The sequence below is a fragment of the Vespa mandarinia genome, chromosome 12 (genome assembly GCF_050613455.1).
Source record: "Vespa mandarinia isolate Hongniang chromosome 12, ASM5061345v1, whole genome shotgun sequence".
Lineage (NCBI taxonomy): Eukaryota > Metazoa > Arthropoda > Insecta > Hymenoptera > Vespidae > Vespa > Vespa mandarinia.
In genome coordinates, this window is record NC_140821.1 from 2382727 (window position 1) to 2401480 (window position 18754).

An 18754-nucleotide genomic window follows, 5' to 3' on the forward strand; every position below is an offset into this window, starting at 1 on the left:
AATTTCTTTTCAGTTGTTTTCTTAATATTTAGTTACGTTGTTTATTTTTAATTATGTTTTTAATTACGTGTTTAGTTATGTGTTTAATTGTGTGTTTAATTATGTGTCTATTTATGTGTTTAATTATGTGTTTAATCATGTTTTTAATTATGTTATTAATAAGTTATTTCTTTTCAGTTATGTTTTCTTAATATTTATTTATGTTGTTTCTTTTTAATTATGTTTTTAATTATGTTTTCAGTTATGTTATTAATATGATTTTTACTAATTATGATTTATAAGTTTTAGGTAAGTCCGATGAGATGGTGCGAGCAGCTGTTTCAGCATCGTGCAGAGCTCTTTCTTTCTCCAGCACTCTTATCTATTTATACGTATTTATTTTCCATTTAATATATTTTTTTGTCTCTCTCTTATTCATCATTTTCTTTCTTTTTCAGAGATGATCGAGTAATCATGCAGCGATATTCAATATGTCTTTTCTTTTCTTTTTCTTATTTTTTCCTTATCTTCTTCTTTTCCAGTATAGATCATCAAGGGATAGGTTCACGTCTGCGTCATCACCTGGCTCGATTCATCATCGAATTTTACGCGCGAATACGGGCAGGATAGGAGAACACTCGCACGCGTGTCGGCAAGCACAAGTGTGGGTGTTCACGGGCGCGATTAAACTTCGTTTGATTGTTCGTATCGAAAACGCGAATTTAGAGTAGAGTCACCGTTTTTCTATCACTCACGTGAATATACGCGGGCGCGACTTAAAAGTCCTACCGGGGACTTCGTTTATATTTGCTCGAATATTCGATTAGATTACCTCGCGAACGCGTTTCTTTAGAGTAGAATCACCGTTTTCCGAGCACTTGCGTGGGTGTCCGGGCGCGATTAAAAGTCCTACCATGGACTTCGTTTTAGTGTTGAAATTCGGGGTGCGCGAACGGTTTACCTTGTAGTGCTGTACATAGTTTGCTGATGTTATGACAATCCTCATATTTGGTAGCGGGGCGGAAATCCCGACAAATATCATAGGAAAGTCTAAACACCGGTTAACATATGTCACTTTGGATTTCAACTTAGAGTCACCGTTATTCTAACACTCACGTGAGTGTTCGCGTGCGCGATTAAAAGTCCTACCGGGGACTTCGTTTTGTTTGCTCGAATATTCGATTAGTTTATTTAGAGTAAAGTCACCGTTTTCGAACACTTGCGTGGGTGTCCGGGCGCGATTAAAAGTCCTATCATGGACTTCGTTTAGTGTTGAAATTCGGGGTGCGCTTCGGATTTCAACTTAGAGTCACCGTTATTCTAACACTCACGTAAGTGTTCGCGTGCGCGATTAAAGGTCCTAACGAGGACTTCGTTTTATTTCTTCGACATATCGCATTAGATTACTTCGCGAATTTGGATAGAACAGTAGAATCTACGTAATTATAATACACGTGAGTGTCGCGAACGCGATTAATGCGCTTTGATTGTTCGAAATTCGGAAGCACGAATTCAGATGTGCTTAATAATCCGTTATGCCTGAGGCGGAGGGTGTCGAACGGTTAAGCTCTCTGTAAGTGGAGTCCCTGTAGCTAAGGCTAGATACTTCCTGTTAGCTTTGTCCCATGCCCAAGATATCCGAAGCGGAAGGCATGAGGGATCGGTATCGCGGTACGCGGATTTTAGAGTAAAGTAGAGTCACCGTTAGCTCGTGGGTCTCCACATGCAGCAACTTCCACGTAGTGAGACCTGGGTCGGTAATACTTGCATACTCTAATTATAGAATCTTTAATGCAAGTATTACCGAGCGAATGGCTGCATATTGCATTACTTTTCCAATATCTTTTCAAACTAATTCCAACTAATCATTAACATATTTTCATTCTATATAGCCAATAATACTTCAAAAGAAGAAATATAGCAGAAATCTACTGTACAATAATTTCTCGGAGAAACGAAAAGGAGATTATTCTATCTCTCTTTTATGTCATTTCTATTTATTCTTATTTTCTCTCATTAATTATCCTTTATATATCTCGGGTGGGACCCACAGGAGGGGCCTGTGGGCGAGGGCTTCTGTGCGGGCTGCTGTCTCAGCATCATATAGATCTGTTTCGCTTGTCTTATCTCTCTATTCCTCTCTTTCTGGGGCTTCCTTTTCTTTCTCCGGCTCTCGTTTCTATCTCATATTTTTCATTTTTAATTATGTTTTCAATTATGTTATTAATATGTTATGTCCTTTTAATTATGTATTCTTAATATTTATTTTTGTTACTTCTTTCAAATTATGTATTTAATTATGTTTTTAATTATGTTCATTTTCTGTTTATATTATATATATATATTATGTTTTATTTTATGTATTTTTTATTCTTTCTCTTATTTTCTGCTTACGTTCTTCTTTTCCAGGATAGGTCATCGAGGGATAGGTTCATCTGCGGACGGATGCGTCGTCGTCTGGCTGGATTCATCATCGATTTTTATACGCGAATACGGGAAGGATAGGAAGAACACTGGCGCGCGTGTCGGCGGGCACAGGCGTTGGTGTTCTCGGGCGCGATTATATTACGTTTGATTGTTCGAATCGAAAACGCGACTTGTAGAGTAGAGTCATCGTTGTTCTAACATTCGCGTGGGTGTTCGGGCGCGATTAAAGGTCCTACCGTGGACTTCGTTTGATTTCTTCAAAATTTCGATGGGGGTACTTCGCGAATTTCGGCTTAATAGTAGAGTCTACGTAATTATAACACACACGTGAGTGTCGCGACGCGATTAGTATTTCTAAGGAGTGCGCTTTGTTTGTTCGAAATTCGGAAAGCACAAATTCAGATGTGCTTAATAATCCGTTATGTCTGAAGCGGACGGTGCAAATGGTGGAGCTATCTGTAAGAGGTGTGTTGTAGCTAAGCTACGCATACCCTGTTAGTTAAGAAGCCAATGCATTGAAGCGGAAAGGTATCGCGGATCGGTATCGCGGGGCGCGGATTTTAGAGTAGAGTCACCGTCAGCCCGTGGGTCTCCATATGCAGCAACCTCCACGTGGTGAGACCTGGGTCGATAGTATTTGCGATGTATTGAAATCTAATGATAAATCACGCAACGGAAGTACTATCGAGCGAATGGCTGCATATTTTAATATATTTTCTAAATCCCTTCAATCTAATTATGATTAAACTATATGTACTAACACTTTACATTGCCAATAATATTTCTACAGGTAAATAAATAAGATATAATTAAATTCAAAAATAATTTCTTTAAATTTTACTAAGTGACACAAGTTTATACACCGATACAATAAACGCATTATCCATACCTGTCACTGTAGTCATACATACTTCGAATAATAAATTATTAGTGAATAATTAAATCTCTATTAATCTGTCAGCTTCAGTTAATACTTCTCGAGAATGTTGACTGTTAGATGTTACAACATGTTGAGCTCCAACTATACAATTTTTTAATTCGGTACCTTCTTCGATGATAGATCCATTGCATAAAATACTGTTGTATATTGCGCATCTACAAATTTGTACAGATATATTAGTGTATTCTTTTGTATTCTTATGCATCTTTTGTATCATAAAAATATCTTGCCTTTGTTTTATAGTTACATTGCCCATTATAACACTATTTAAAATTCTGGTTTTCGTTCCAACAATTGTGTTAGGACCAATGTGACTAACTTTCAGGGATGTTTTTTCATCAATAAATGCATTTTCATCTATACTACAATTTTGAACTTGTGTACTTTTAACAGTAGCAGATGATGATGTATTCAGGAATAGATCAGATTTTATAATACTAGAAGACCAATCCGATATCTGTAATAATATATATTAATACTTTTCATTTCATTTTTATAAAATTAATATACATATATAAAATTGTATATTATTATATGTACCTTAAAATTTGCAAAATGATACATTTGTATAGTGTTAGCTCTTAATCCAAACCCATTTTTCATAATGTGAGCATAACATCTAATTATATCATCATGATAAGCTTCTTGTAAATCAGTACTGTGGTCATTAAATGCAGACATTCTTCTTATTAACTCGTCTAATGGTTTTGCAACTGCAAAACGGAATATATCTTCTTTCAAATTTACCTGTACCATGGAAGTATTTTTGTCTTCTGGACATTGCTTAGGTGGTTTTGATAATTGCTTAGTAACTATGTATGGAAGAAGTTCACCTTTCAATGTACTAATGTTTCTAAAACATAAAATACATAAATATATTTATTCGATGAAAGTATTTACTCTCTATTTTTTATTTATATAATTACTTACTTATTAAATACTAGAAAATCCAAAACCCATTTATTAATAATATAGACATGTGCATCCATCAGTTTAGAATACATAGTAAAATTGGTATGTTTCTTGAGAATTTTTTGAGATATATTTATTGTTTCTTCAAAATCTGAAGCCGACGCCAAAAATACTAAACGTCCGGTCTCATTGTCTATTCCCATTAGATCTGTTTCTGGTTTTTGTTTATTTTTAGGTCCTGGAGTAACAAATTCGTCTGATATTTTGAACATTGGTAACATTAATGCTGTAATACTCGCATTATGTTTTCTATATAGATTTAATGTTTCAGAGATATCAATATCTGTTATCAAATCACACGATAATACTAAGAAATCTGTGTGAATTTTTTCATGAATAAGTCTAATGGAATCTGCGGTACCAAGATCTTCTGCACCTTGTATTCCTATAATTTCCATTTTAATTTTTAAATCTAATTTATCCAACAACAACGATACATCATTCTTTACTGATTCTGATACTATTATAATACATTCCTTAAATCCACTACGTTCAAGTAACTGTAGAGAAAACCAAATCATTGGTTTATTTCCAATAGGTAATAAACATTTTGGTTGACCAGCTGTGAGTTCTGTCATACGAGAACCCTTTCCGCCAGCAAGTACAATTGCTTGAAATTCAGTGCAGATAACCATCCTTTATAGTTGCTGCAAAAAATAATTTTTTTAGTTTTTAATATAATATGAAACAATTTACGAACAAATAACGTTCATCGTAAACAATATTTATATTATTTTTTTGTTTCTTTTTAAATTATTAATAACGACATATGAGAACGTTATATTCGCATAGAGAAAATTTACCAAATACTTACTATCTACAGAATAAATATAGGTTAGCTTTTCATTCTGATGACTCTAGCAGTGAAAATGTTGCGTACTATTATACATCTATCATAAATATTTTTTAAAAAAGAGAATATAGATATTTGTCGCAAAATAATTATCTCGCCAATTTTGTTATAACAAATAAATATTCCATTGATTATTTTTACTATTGTATTTTATCTTTTCATAAAATATAAAAGTAAATTATAATATTTTATAATACATAAATGAATATTAATCATTCAATTATTGTTAAAAATGCGGTTATTTTCTTTTTTTTTACAATTAATTAATTGATTTGAATAAAAGTATAAATTATATTTACATTGAAATAATATCACAAGGTGGTAATGTAGTATCAGTTACATGTGCCATTTAACTCACTTTATATGACCGCATATTTAATACTGTTTAACCTAAAATTGACGAGTCGTTACACTTAGAATCATTGGCATTAAAGAGATTAATTTTGTAAAATAAAAAGAAAATATAAAATATGGGTGAAAACGAGGATGTAATTAAAGCTGGAAATTATGTGATAGTGAAAAAACAAAAGTACACCAAAGTATATAAGGTGTCATTAAATGGAATATTAATGTTAGGAAAGGATGAAGTAGATATGCAAGGAATAATTGGTAAACCTTATTGGACAACTTTTGAAATGGTCCCATCGAAAAATAATAAAAGATCTTATACATTGAAGACTATAAAAGAGGCAGAATCTTGGAATGATTTAAAGAACACCGTATCGAGTGGTTTAGACAATCGTTGTATCATCAATGATGGTAATTCTCAAAAATTGTCGAAAGAAGAAATTTTGCAACTTCAAGAATCTGGAAAGTCTGGGAAGGAGATAGTTGGTACTCTTATAGAAAATAGTAAATCTTTCTCTGTGAAAACAGAATACTCTCAAGAAAAATATATAAAGAAGAAAGAACAAAAATACTTTCGTTATTTAATAGTATGTAAACCTACTATAGTATCATTACACGAAGTATACTTTAGACAAGATCATACACGTGTAGGAGGATTAAGAATGGATGCTCTTTCTCAATTGTTATCATATAGCGATGTTCAATCGGATGGTTTATATTTATTATATGACAGTGGTTCACAAGGATTACCTGGAGCTGCCATATTGCATAGAATTGGTGCAAATACTACAGGATTATTAATAAATATGCATCCTGGAAATATACCTCAGTTAGCCATTATTCAAGCTATGAATTTTCCTAAGGAACAGATTGAAAGACACATAACAGTTAATATTTATAGCTTTTTAAGATTACATTATCAAGGAGAATCATCATTATTAAGTGATATATCTCTTTGTAGAACAGTATCTACTCCTACTACTTCTCAATCTGAAAATAATGAAATATCATTAAATAGTAATAACGATTGTGAACAAGAAACTAAAGTAGAAGATAACACAGAAGTATCAAAAGTTGATCAAGCTATAGATATTGATAAGACTGAAACTACAAGCAATGGAATGCTCAATATAAATACAATTGAAGTGGATCCAAAAAATTTAATTTTGCAAAATGTTAATGATAAAAATGAATCTAAACTTATGAGTGATGTAAGTGAAGAAGAAAAAGTAGAAACAAGAAAAACTTTAAAACGCAAATTAGATGATCCCATTGAAACAGAACCTATTAAAAAACCAAAATGGTTAATAGAAACGCAATATGCATTGGATCTTTTGAAAGGTTCTAAAGCTCGAGGTTTAATTATTGTGGCCAAAGAACATCCTTTAAACATCATCAAATCTTTGTTGCCTTTTCTTGGTGCATCTAGACCATTTGTAATTTTTCATGCTTATAGAGAACCATTACAGGAAACGTACATAGCTCTTAAACAAACACAGAATGTAGTGAATTTAAGACTGTTTTCAAATTTCTTACGTTCATATCAGATATTACCAGATAGGACACATCCAGATATTTTAACGAGCGATACAGGTGGTTATATTTTAACAGGATATTTAGTCGAATAATGATATTAATTAGACAATAATTTAATTTCTATATAAAAATAAGAAAATCCATATACATAAATAAGATAAAATATATATATATATATAAATATAAAATTTTCAAAATGTTTTTATGATTTTTGTATAAAAGAAAAGAAAAATCATATAAATACATTTTATACCAATCAGAACACAACAGTTTGTTCTTTTTTTTTCTTTCTTTCTTTTTTATCTATTAAAGATATTGATTAACAAATTTTTCTAAGTAATCAACATAAGAATGACAAATTTTTTGTTGATAAAAATTTGAACAATCATAATATAAGATATGTGTACTTTCACACGTTACAATTTATTTTTAACTAGCTTACAATGTCGTGTCAGAGACATGATATGTCGACCGGGCCAAACATCAACAAGACCTATCAGAGACGTAGTAAGATGATTGTGTCAAATGTAAATAAAACGTGAATAAAAAACGCTCTGGCAAACCTATGAATGGCCCGACGTGTGACATTATTATCATTTGTGGCATACGATATAAAAAATTAAATCGTATGGCAAGGAATTAATGAAAATAAGGTTCTTACGTACACAATTATAGATGAATAATAAAAATAGATTCATATGTCAATTATATTAAAAGGAAATGAAATATTTATAATTCATAAAAAATTCTTTTACATTCTTTTACAGGAAACGATGATGATATTTATCCAAAAATCAAGTATATTATAAATTTAATAACACTTTCAAAGTTTTATTTAAATTTTTCGTATAATTAATAATATCTGTATAATGAATAATTTAACAAATAGCTCAAATCTTCATTTCTTTTTTTTCTCGTATAACGATGAGATAAGAAAAAGATGACCTAATAACACCGAAGAATTCAAATATATGCAAGATTTTTTTTTCCGGTACATTCGTCCGTGTACACACACACACACACACACACATAAACGCACGCACACGCGCGCGTGCACATGTATACATGCATACATACATATTAATGTATACATACATATATACATATTAATGTATACATACATACATACATATTAATGTATACATACATATACATTCACGTATAATCTTTTTATTTGTTTATAATACATTTATAAACAAATACATTTATCTACATATAAATATAATATATATTTATGAAAGGTAAATATTTATGTATTTATTTATTTTTTTTTCATTGGTTTCAGTTCGTTAAGTTGAATGAGCATAAAAAATGATTGAAAAGTATACAGGTTTTTGAGAGTATTTATGCCACGATCATAGAATGAAGGAGGGAGATATACTCGGCTGAGGTAGGTCGATGTAGGAAACTCTTTCTCTTTAGTTTACTCGTAGACGATTTACAGTCGATACACGTATCTTCGTATACATATATCGGTTCTTTTTATTTAATAAATCGTTTTTTATCAGTTATATCTCCTTTTACGTGTATTTATTTATATTTTTTGTTTTTTTCTTTTTTTCTCGCATTTTTATTTTCTCTTTACGTTTTCTCTAAACTTTCTACATAGGAGCATAAAGTAATAATAATAATAATAATAATAATAATAATAATAAAAATAATAATAGTCATAGTAATAGTAATAATAATAATAATATAACATAGACGCTTAATAACTGTTAAAAAAGAATTATACATGTCTATTAATATCGTACGTGAGTGCAAAAGGACAATGGAATAATTTATTCGAATCGAAAAACGTTCATAATACCTCATTGTGTTTATTCATTGATTTTAATTTCAAATGAAAACTTTTAAATCCTAAAACAGTACTTCAATTCCTAAGTTTATTTCGTGAAAATATATCAAAAGTGAAGGAATTTATAGTGCAATACGAGCTGATTTATAACATCATCATTTATCAAACGAGCTTGCTTTAGATCAATTTATTTTTTATTTTGTATTTTTATTAGTTAGTGTTTGTTCTTCTTTTTATTCTTCAAGAGGATTCATTTTTTCAAATATAATTTTCAAGATGTCCGTCAATAATGTTGAAAATGGGAATAGCGTTGTATTGAACATGATCGATGATAAAAATCGCGTAAGTATTGGGGAAATATATTAATCTTGGTATTTTTATTACGATTACGTATTAAACAAAACAAAACAAAAGAATGGAAATCAAAAGAATTAACATTTTCTATTATCGATATCGTTTATTGCGTTCAAATTTAAAAGATCTTGTTATACACACATAATGATGTAGACCAAAAATAATCTACTAAATGATATTAAAAATCATTTATCGTATTTCGAGATTTTTAAAGCTGATTTTTTTTTTTTTATTTAGATCGTAAATCGTAAAACTTGTCAATTGTAAAATCAAAAAATTGAGCTAATTAAAGTCAGAAAAGGAAAAAATTAACTTACGAAAATTTCGGGGAATATTATGTTACATTAAAAATTCTGATTTTTAATATTACAAAATTAACATATATAAATTAACATATATTAGATTAAACATTCGTATCGTCTAATTAATAATTAATAATTTCGTATCATTAACGGCACCATTTATATAATTTAGATTTCTTGCATACAATAAAAATAAATAAATAATCTGATGTAACATTTTTTTTCTGAAATAATAATGCGATAAAGAATAAAGAAAATTTACGTATTTTTCTTTAAGTTTCGAAAAAAAAAGATATACGTTCAGAGATATATATAGATATTTTTTTTTTTTTTAATAATGATTTATAAAATTTTGTTGTTATATTGTACTTTGTGTACTTCATATATCATTAGAAAACGGATATGATGCGTTATAATCCGTTAGAGAAAGGAAAAAAGAAAGCAAGTGTATTCTCCAATTAACAAGGAGGACAACATAGTGTCGAAGAGATTTTCTAACTTCAGTTTACTCCTGAAAGAGATGAAAGCGGATAAAAGGAGAGTTTCTAGACCTATTCATGTTTACTTTCTCGACCTATTATTTGCCAAGTAGCGATTATAATAATTATTCATATAACTTTATAATGTAAAACGTATTTGAATTTTTAATCTTTTTTTTTTTCAACACTTTATTATTTCTAAATATGTTAATATGTTAATTGAGAGATTATATCATAAATGTTATTATTATTTTAATTATATGAGTTTATTTTTTTTTCTTCCATTTTTTTTCTTTTTTTTTCTTTTTTTTTTTTTTTCTTATTATGATTAGACTCTAGCATCCTCGCACCATCTGGTGGTATATTGACGAAACTAATATTTCATTACCAAAATTTCAGCATCTATTGAAATAGTGTACCTTTTTTATTTTACAATTGATAAACGTTATAATCTGTAAATGTGTAACTTAGTTTAACGGCATAAATTTAACTGTATAGATATAGTTGTTTGTGAAATGAGGTCATACTTTTTCTGTGATAATTATATCGTGCTTTACCTAACGCTTTCTTGTGTTCATCAATTATAATTAGGTTAACTTTACGTTTACTTTATTTACATAACAAGTTTGTAGTATTAAGTAAGTAAACAAATATACAATGTTTCTTCTTATACATAATATATATATATATATATATATATATATATATATATATGTATATGTGTATCAAGTTATTAACATTTTTTTTTTATAATTATTTTGTACTAAACAATATGACAATTTTATGTTAACTATTATTATTTTTTGTTAATTATATTAATTGAGAATTATTTGCTCATACGATCTTCTTTTATTAGTATGTTGTTATTTATCGTTAAATAAAACTTTAACAATTATTGATATATTATTTTTTTTTCTTTGTCATCTATATTATTTCACTCTATGTTCAATGTTATTCTTTCATCATATAGTTTTCCATTAAAATTATATAATGTCGATATAATATGAATATTGTCATAAAAATATTTTATAAATCAAGAACAGAATTGTAGAACTAGACAGTCAACATTCGATATTCATATTTATATTAAATCTTTGATAAAAAAAATTAGAGGATAAAGTTTCTCATAGTTCATATGGTAGAATTTAATTATAATGTAATTACTTTAAATTACAGTTGAGCAGTATAGTTTATGGAAAACAGTATCGACAATTTCAACGCATACTTTTTTTTTCTATTGTCATATGTATATATTATACGTATATATACATATATATGATATATATATATATGTTATGGTAGAAAATAAAAATGGAAAAGGAGGAAAAAAGAAATAGAAAGAAAATTATAAGAATATACGTAAGAATGAATACGAATGAACGAACGCGAATCAACGAACAAACGAATTGTAAGAATGAGTAAATGAGCTATGTCCTGTTACATAAACACAACTGGTAGTAGTTGAGGGCAACCGTTAATGATGCGAATATTCACAATCAAAAAACCACGATAAAGAATTGCAATGATGTGACGTGTATGAAACGATAAATATCGTGTTCATTAAAGCTGTCTTTTTAACACTATCGACCTGATATAAATGATCATTTTGATAATTATAGGTACGTGCACGTACGTATTTAACGAGAACGTTTATTTTATTCTCTTATTTCAGGCTCATACACGCAATATCAAATTAGAAATATTATTGGCAAATAATAGTCTTTATAAAATGAATTTTGAATGAGATTAATTATTAATCATATATTGGTAAATAGATATATTATATATAATATAACTATATATATATATATATATATAAATGTATATATATGTATAAATATATATATATACATTATATGTGACATGAATAATGTAGATATCGTCTTTTGATAATTTGCTTAACAGCTATAAATAAGCTTTGATTGATTAATCACGAAACAGCATCACAATTTAATGCTAGCTGACGTGTATCTTCTATCATATCTTTACATATATAATATTTCTGAGCGCGCTACCTGGAATTTTCTGGCATAATTAAACATTCAAAATCATTTGATATTTTTATTCATTATCTGAAATGTTACATTTGATGGGAAACAATAAAAAATGAAAAAATTATCAATAATGACGAAGTACTTTAGCAAAGTAACTCGTAACTCGTAATGTATTTCTGTCGTTTTAACTTTCACTTAGTTTCTCTCTTTTTTTTCTCTTTTTTTTTCTCTCTCTCTCTCTCTTTCTCTCTCTACGATTTCATGTTTCTTCAACCAACGACCGTGCAGATTATTCATATACAAAATATATCAATCATCTTTATATATTTCAGTATATTGTGTATTAATGAGATGCAATAAAAATACGTAACGTTATTTTTAAAATATAACTGCATACTTATATACATAAAATTTGATAATATGCAAATGGCAATATAATAAAGATAAAAAAAGTTAAAAATAAAGTATATGCGATGTTATTGCTATATTTATAAAAAGAAACACGCAAAAGATAATAAGAATTGGAGAGACAAAAAATAGAACATAACAAGTAGTATCAATGCAGTTACTATATAATTATATTTACAAATGCATACATAAAAGAAAAAGGGACAAAGAAAAAAGCTAGTAAAAAGAATGAAAAATATGTATATTAAAAAAAAAAAAAAGTGAGAAATAATAATAAAATAAAAACGGGTTATGATTAATAAAAAAAATTCTGTTGTCCTTTTGCAATCACGTGACGAGTCTACGAAGAACAGGAAGAAAAACAAAAAAAAAAAAAAGAGAAAAAAAAAAGAAAGAAGAATACAAAACTAACAATAAAAAATTGTCAAGAATTTAAAAGCATCAAATCACAATATATATAATTTAATTGTTTCAATAATAATTGTTAAAGAGAGTCAATCATTAGTCAATATATGTGTATAACAATATAATGGAGGAAAAATAAAAGATAATATTAAAGAGAGGAAAAGAAAAAAAATAAAAACAAAAATTAACGAAGAGAATGAGGAGGGGGAAAAGAAAAAGGAAAGGAAAATACTTTTCTCATATTGCAGGACGTAGAGAGGGGCAAAATCCATACAAGAGTAGGGGAATCATTGAACCGATTACAGGCAACGTCGATGACGACAACGGCATCGGTGTCGCAAGTCCGGAGTACGAACGAAGTAGTAGTCAATCTTGAAGAGGGAAAAGAAGAAGAAAAACCGGTAGATGTGACAACTTTATCTGGTAGTACGCAGACTGTAGGGAACATACTTGGTGGATGTAGAAACTCTTTACCACCAACACGTTGTCAAACAATTGGCCGTTTTCTTCGTCAATTAATCCTAGTCATGCTGTTAATAACATTTATCGCAGTTTCGTTGGCCTTCTTAACATTTTACATCGGCCACATGTTTCTTCTACAACTTTTTGTTGTTGTGATCGTTGCATACTTTGTTGCTGGTGGTCGTCTAAGATGGTTTTATATTGCCTTCCGTACATTACCACGTGATGTCAAGTAAGTAAATAAAAAATATTCTTTATATGCATGTGCGTTTAGATAAATCAACATAATACTTGAATGATTTTAAAAACTAATTACTTTTTTTTCTTTCCCTTTTTGTTCCGTTTTTTTTTCTCTTCTTTTTTTTTAAGTAGACATTTTATAATCAGTTCGGAATAATTAACTAATTATAGTTTTTTTTATCTGAAGAAAATAAGGGAAAAAAAAAAGTAAAAGAAAAGAAGATATTAATTTTTAAAATGTAAGAAAAGGATAATCAATTTTTTTAAATCTTTTAAAAACTTTTGACCCACTTTGTGTACCGAGAATATATATATATTCTCTGTATTATATATATATATATATATATATATATATATGTGTATATATTTGAATGAATATATAATGAATATATATATATATATATATATATATATATATATATATATATATATATATATAATGAATATACTCTCATACTCTTATTACGTAATTTCAATACACATAATATATGTATGTATACATTTGATAAGTATCATTTGAAAAATATTATCTTTCTTTTATTCTCCCTCCCCCCGCACCCCTCCTATCACAATAACAGTTCTTATTTTATTTTAACTATATGAAAATCTCTTCTCTTCTATCTTATAACTTGAAATACCGTTAGGCAGCCGGCTTTCTCTGATCGGTCAACATAACGGTTTTATGATTTACAAAAGTTTCATTATTCAATTTCGAATAATCATATTTATTTATTTATATATACATATATATATATATATATGTATGTAGTATATATTAATTGATAATTTTCATTTTCATTATTCATAATTGATATAATGACATTGTCAGAATCTTGTATACTCATTCTATCATATAATACCAATATCACTTACGTTTAGCAATGAGTTCGAGATGTACGAATGGAAAATGTTGGAAATGTGAGAATTCGTTTCGCAATCGAACAGTATTGAATTCAATCGAACGATAATTTTTTTTTTTTTTTTTTTTTTTTTTTTACCGACATTAGAAGGGAAATAATATTCCATTCTTTTTACGGCATTTTCCTCGTAGTTCTTTGATCTGCTTTTTATTTTTCTTTCAGTCCTTTCAACAAACAATTTTTTTTTCACTTCTTTAATGTTTGTAAATTATGATTAAAGAATTAATGATTGGTGATCGTAAAATTAATGATGATTCACATGCGTTATTGTTCGTATGTCATTGAGTTATAACAGAATTTTTTGTCCTTTACATTTCTTATGTATAATTAGTTTCTTTTTTTCTTTTTTTTTTTTTTGACCTTTGCAGAGGTTTGCTAAGATATATTAAACTTCTTTGGTTGATTCGTGGCCATGAAAGAAAAAATAAAAGCGTTGCCGATCTATTTCGGCAACACGTTGCACGGCATCCCAATAAAACGTGCATCATATTCGAAGATGAAGAATGGACATTCCAGCAAGTATGCTAATAATCGATTAATTTTCATATATATATATATATATATATATATATATATATATATTCCGTTAGGCAGCCGGCAGTATATATATATATATATATATATATATATATATATATATATTCGATTTTATATTTGTTTTAATTTGCATTTTCATTTTTATATTTATAGATTGAAGACTTCAGTAATAAAGTTGCAACGACGTTTAAAAATCATGGTTATAAAAAAGGAGATGTGGTAGCATTATTAATGGAAAATCGTCCAGATTTTGTTGGAATTTGGCTCGGTTTAAGTAAAATAGGCATAATAACGTCATTGATTAATATTAATCTTCGTAAATCATCATTATTACATAGCATCAACATCGCTAAATGTCAAGCATTGATCTATAGTTCTGACTTTGACGAAGGTATATATATATATATATATATATATATTTCTACAAAGAATTTTATTAAAAGAAATCAATAATACATATTTATAATTCACACAAATGTAGTCATCGCGGATATTGTTAATACACTCAATGCAAATATAGCACTCTACAAGTATGGAAATGAGACAACTGTAGAATCTACGCAATATTTAAAGGCAAAAAATTTGACAAATATTTTATCAGAGGTTTCTACAGTGTCACCAATACCACAGGACAAAAGTTGTTATCATGACAATTTATTATATATTTATACCAGTGGAACTACTGGTCTTCCAAAGGCTGCTGTAATAACTAATTCAAGGTGAGAAAAAATGAGAAGATCGATAAGAAACAATTTCCCATTTGATGATTAAATCATTTATTATTCTTTTTTTTTTTCTTTCTTTCTTTTTTTTTCTTTTTTTTTTTCTTTATTTCTTTTTTTTTTTATATAGATTTATATTCATCGCTAGTGGAATTAATATCATAGCTAAAATGAGATCTTCCGATATATTATATACACCATTACCTTTGTATCATACAGCGGGTGGTATTATGTCAATAGGTCAAGCATTATTACATGGAAATACGACTGTGATTAGAAAAAAATTTTCTGCTAGTGCTTATTTCAACGATTGCGTTAAGTACAAATGCACGGTAATATAATAATTCTTTAATGATTAGTGATCTTTTAATCGGTATATCCCTAGAAAGAAATATTAATGAATATAGTGAAAAATTATCCATTTTTTCTTTTTTCTTTTTTTTCTTTTTTTTTTTCTTTTTTTTTTTTTTTATAGATCGCACAATATATAGGAGAAATGTGTCGTTACATTTTAGCAGTACCTGTAAAATCTGAAGACAAACAACACAATATTCGAATGATTTTTGGTAATGGACTTAGACCACAAATATGGAGTCAATTTGTAGCACGTTTTAATATACCTCAGGTCATTGAATTTTATGGTGCTACCGAGGGTAATGCGAATATCGGTAAGAGAAAGTCAAATTAAAAAAAGGAAAAAAGATTATATAAATACGTAACAGATTTATTCTTGATTGCGAGTAAAAAGTCACTTGAAAAATAAGAAGATTTTTTAACTATTAGATAAAAAAAAAATAATTTTATATATTTCTTCCAGTAAACATCGATAATACTGTTGGAGCTATTGGATTCATATCACGAATTATTACATCGATATATCCAATATCTATTATTAAAGTAAATGCTGAAGGTGAACCAATAAGAAATGCCAAAGGATTGTGTCAAGTTTGTGGTCCAAGTAAGTTAAATTTTATAAAAAATAATCGATCGAATGCTATTACATTTTGTATAACTTTGAATTTTAGAAATTATCGTGGCGAATAAAGTGGATTATTTGGATTAACTGCTTTTCAAATGGTTGTTGTATTGTTTTCTTTTAGGTTTTTATTTTATTTTATCCTATTTTATTTTATTTTATTTTATTTTCTTTGTTCATTTAGACGAACCTGGTGTTTTCATTGGAAAAATTATATCGAACAACCCGACACGAGCATTTTTGGGATACGTGGATAAAAAAGCATCGGAGAATAAAATCGTACGCGATGTTTTCACTAAAGGCGATTCTGCTTTTATATCTGGTATAAATATATATTTATATATATATATATGTATACATATATCATAAAAAAATTAATATCTTAATTATGTTCTTGTTTAATTCTAAAGAAAATATTTTATTTCAGGTGATATTCTTGTAGCAGACGAATTGGGATATCTTTATTTCAAAGATAGAACCGGTGACACGTTTAGATGGAAAGGAGAAAATGTTTCAACGTCCGAAGTCGAAGCCATAATTAGTAATTTTATAAATTATAAAGATTGTATAATTTACGGTGTTGAGGTAATTCTAAAAAAAAAAAATATATAATTATTTATATATACAAGGACATATTTGTCGGTGATTATGAAAGATAGGAATTATAAAAATTTGTCTCTCGTATCAGGGCTATTCATTCTTAAGATTTTATAGTTATATAAGAGAATTATTTTTTTCAAGAATGAATATATATTTATTCATTTTTTTTTTTTTTTTTTTTTTTTTTATTGTCGAAAAATAATTTTTGAATAATACAAATCCAAATTTTTAAAAATATCTCTGAACAAAAAATATATAATTACTTTCATAATCACTGATTCGTATATATATATTACATAATTTTTTTTTTTACGAGATAATAAAAACAAACTTATAATTGCTATCATTATATAGATTCATGGTACAGAAGGACGAGCTGGTATGGCTGCTATTTGTGACGAAACAAACACATTGAATCTAAAACAATTATCATCCAATATTAAAGATCAATTACCGTTTTATGCTAGGCCTCAATTTCTTCGAATATTATCGAAAGTTGATCTCACAAGTAAATGATAAATAATATAAATTATTTAAATATAATAATTAATTAATTATATTAATAATTAATATATTAATTTCTTGATAAAGTAATTTCTGATTTTGTTTTTTTGTAGGTACATTTAAATTGAAGAAAAAGGATTTACAAGAAGAAGGCTTCGATCCTAAAAGAATACAAGACAAATTATATTACTTAGATCCCAAATTGGGATATCAGGTGTTAACGAAAGAAATATTCGATGAAATTCAAGGAGGAAAAATTAAATTATAAAATTGTTGCAATAAATGATACAAAGAAAAATCGAGAATAAATGATATTGAGAAGATGACATCTTGGAATGAAATCAGAAAAATGTATGTCATATGTTATATATAATGCTCTTTATTGCTTATATATGCTATGATAAATCGATTTAACTATGCTAAATCTTTACTATTTACCACATAAATGGAGAAAGTCAAACTACTTGTTTCATTTTTATATATATACATATATACATATGTATGTATAATAATGAATAGAATGACAAAGATAAAATTGCTTGTCATGTGAATGTTTTCACAACGTACACTGTTATATTATATTACAATAATCTATATGTGGATATACAGGGTAGTCCAAAATAAAAGGTCAATAACTTCAAAGTTTGTAATTTCATAAATTGTGAATTTTAATTATTAATTAATAAAAAAATAGAAAAAAAAATAATAATTATAATAATAATAATTCAAATTCGTTGATGATACATGAAGTTACAAGTTTTAAAGTTATTACCAATTATTCTGGACCTCCTTATATATGTGTATAGAGATATACCTTCGTCTATTTATGTTTGTACATAACAATTTAATTTAAATTAAGAAATACAATTTTTCCCGGTATACCAATAGCTTTTCGTAACAATTGTAGTTTCCTATGTTTCTATTTTTTTTTTTTTTTTTTTTTTTTACCTATATAAGATGTTTCATGAGAGATATAGAGAGGAAGATAATATTCATAT

The 18754-nt window shown here is 27.8% G+C and overlaps 3 protein-coding genes and 1 long non-coding RNA gene across 6 annotated transcripts; 3 read left to right on the forward strand and 1 right to left on the reverse strand.

Annotated features, from left to right (window-relative positions):
- Positions 1–3135: 3135 nt before the first annotated feature.
- eIF2Bgamma (eukaryotic translation initiation factor 2B subunit gamma) lies at positions 3136–5277 on the reverse strand. Its single transcript, XM_035883429.2, has 5 exons — positions 5133–5277; positions 4277–4965; positions 3887–4199; positions 3577–3803; positions 3136–3501 (listed from the first exon to the last, which is right to left on the reverse strand). The coding sequence occupies exons 2-5, from the start codon at positions 4951–4953 to the stop codon at positions 3345–3347; spliced, it is 1374 nt and encodes a 457-aa protein (XP_035739322.2). The 5' UTR covers positions 4954–4965; positions 5133–5277; the 3' UTR covers positions 3136–3344.
- Positions 5278–5641: 364 nt separating this feature from the next.
- Positions 5642–7228, forward strand: Trmt6 (tRNA methyltransferase 6 non-catalytic subunit). Its single transcript, XM_035883427.2, has one exon. The coding sequence runs from the start codon at positions 5642–5644 to the stop codon at positions 7145–7147; it is 1506 nt and encodes a 501-aa protein (XP_035739320.2). The 3' UTR covers positions 7148–7228.
- Positions 7229–8520: 1292 nt separating this feature from the next.
- Positions 8521–18641, forward strand: Fatp1 (Fatty acid transport protein 1). Of its 3 annotated transcripts, none has more exons than XM_035883424.2 (12): positions 8521–8673; positions 13044–13489; positions 14786–14936; positions 15108–15345; positions 15436–15673; positions 15807–16008; positions 16152–16344; positions 16494–16634; positions 16837–16974; positions 17080–17237; positions 17607–17760; positions 17870–18640. In XM_035883424.2, exons 2-12 carry the CDS (start codon positions 13110–13112, stop codon positions 18022–18024), a joined length of 2148 nt encoding a protein of 715 aa, XP_035739317.2. In that variant the 5' UTR covers positions 8521–8673; positions 13044–13109; the 3' UTR covers positions 18025–18640. The 3 variants fall into 3 exon arrangements, with proteins under 3 accessions (XP_035739317.2, XP_085516688.1, XP_035739318.2); XM_085660562.1 differs by lacking the exon at positions 8521–8673 and adding an exon at positions 8790–9195 and having other exon boundaries at positions 17870–18641; XM_035883425.2 differs by lacking the exon at positions 8521–8673 and adding an exon at positions 11466–11607.
- On the forward strand, positions 10489–13037 carry LOC118449171 (uncharacterized). Its single transcript, XR_004840340.2, has 3 exons — positions 10489–10626; positions 11165–11617; positions 12315–13037. It is a non-coding gene; the product is annotated as an uncharacterized LOC118449171 (long non-coding RNA).
- Positions 18642–18754: the final 113 nt, after the last annotated feature.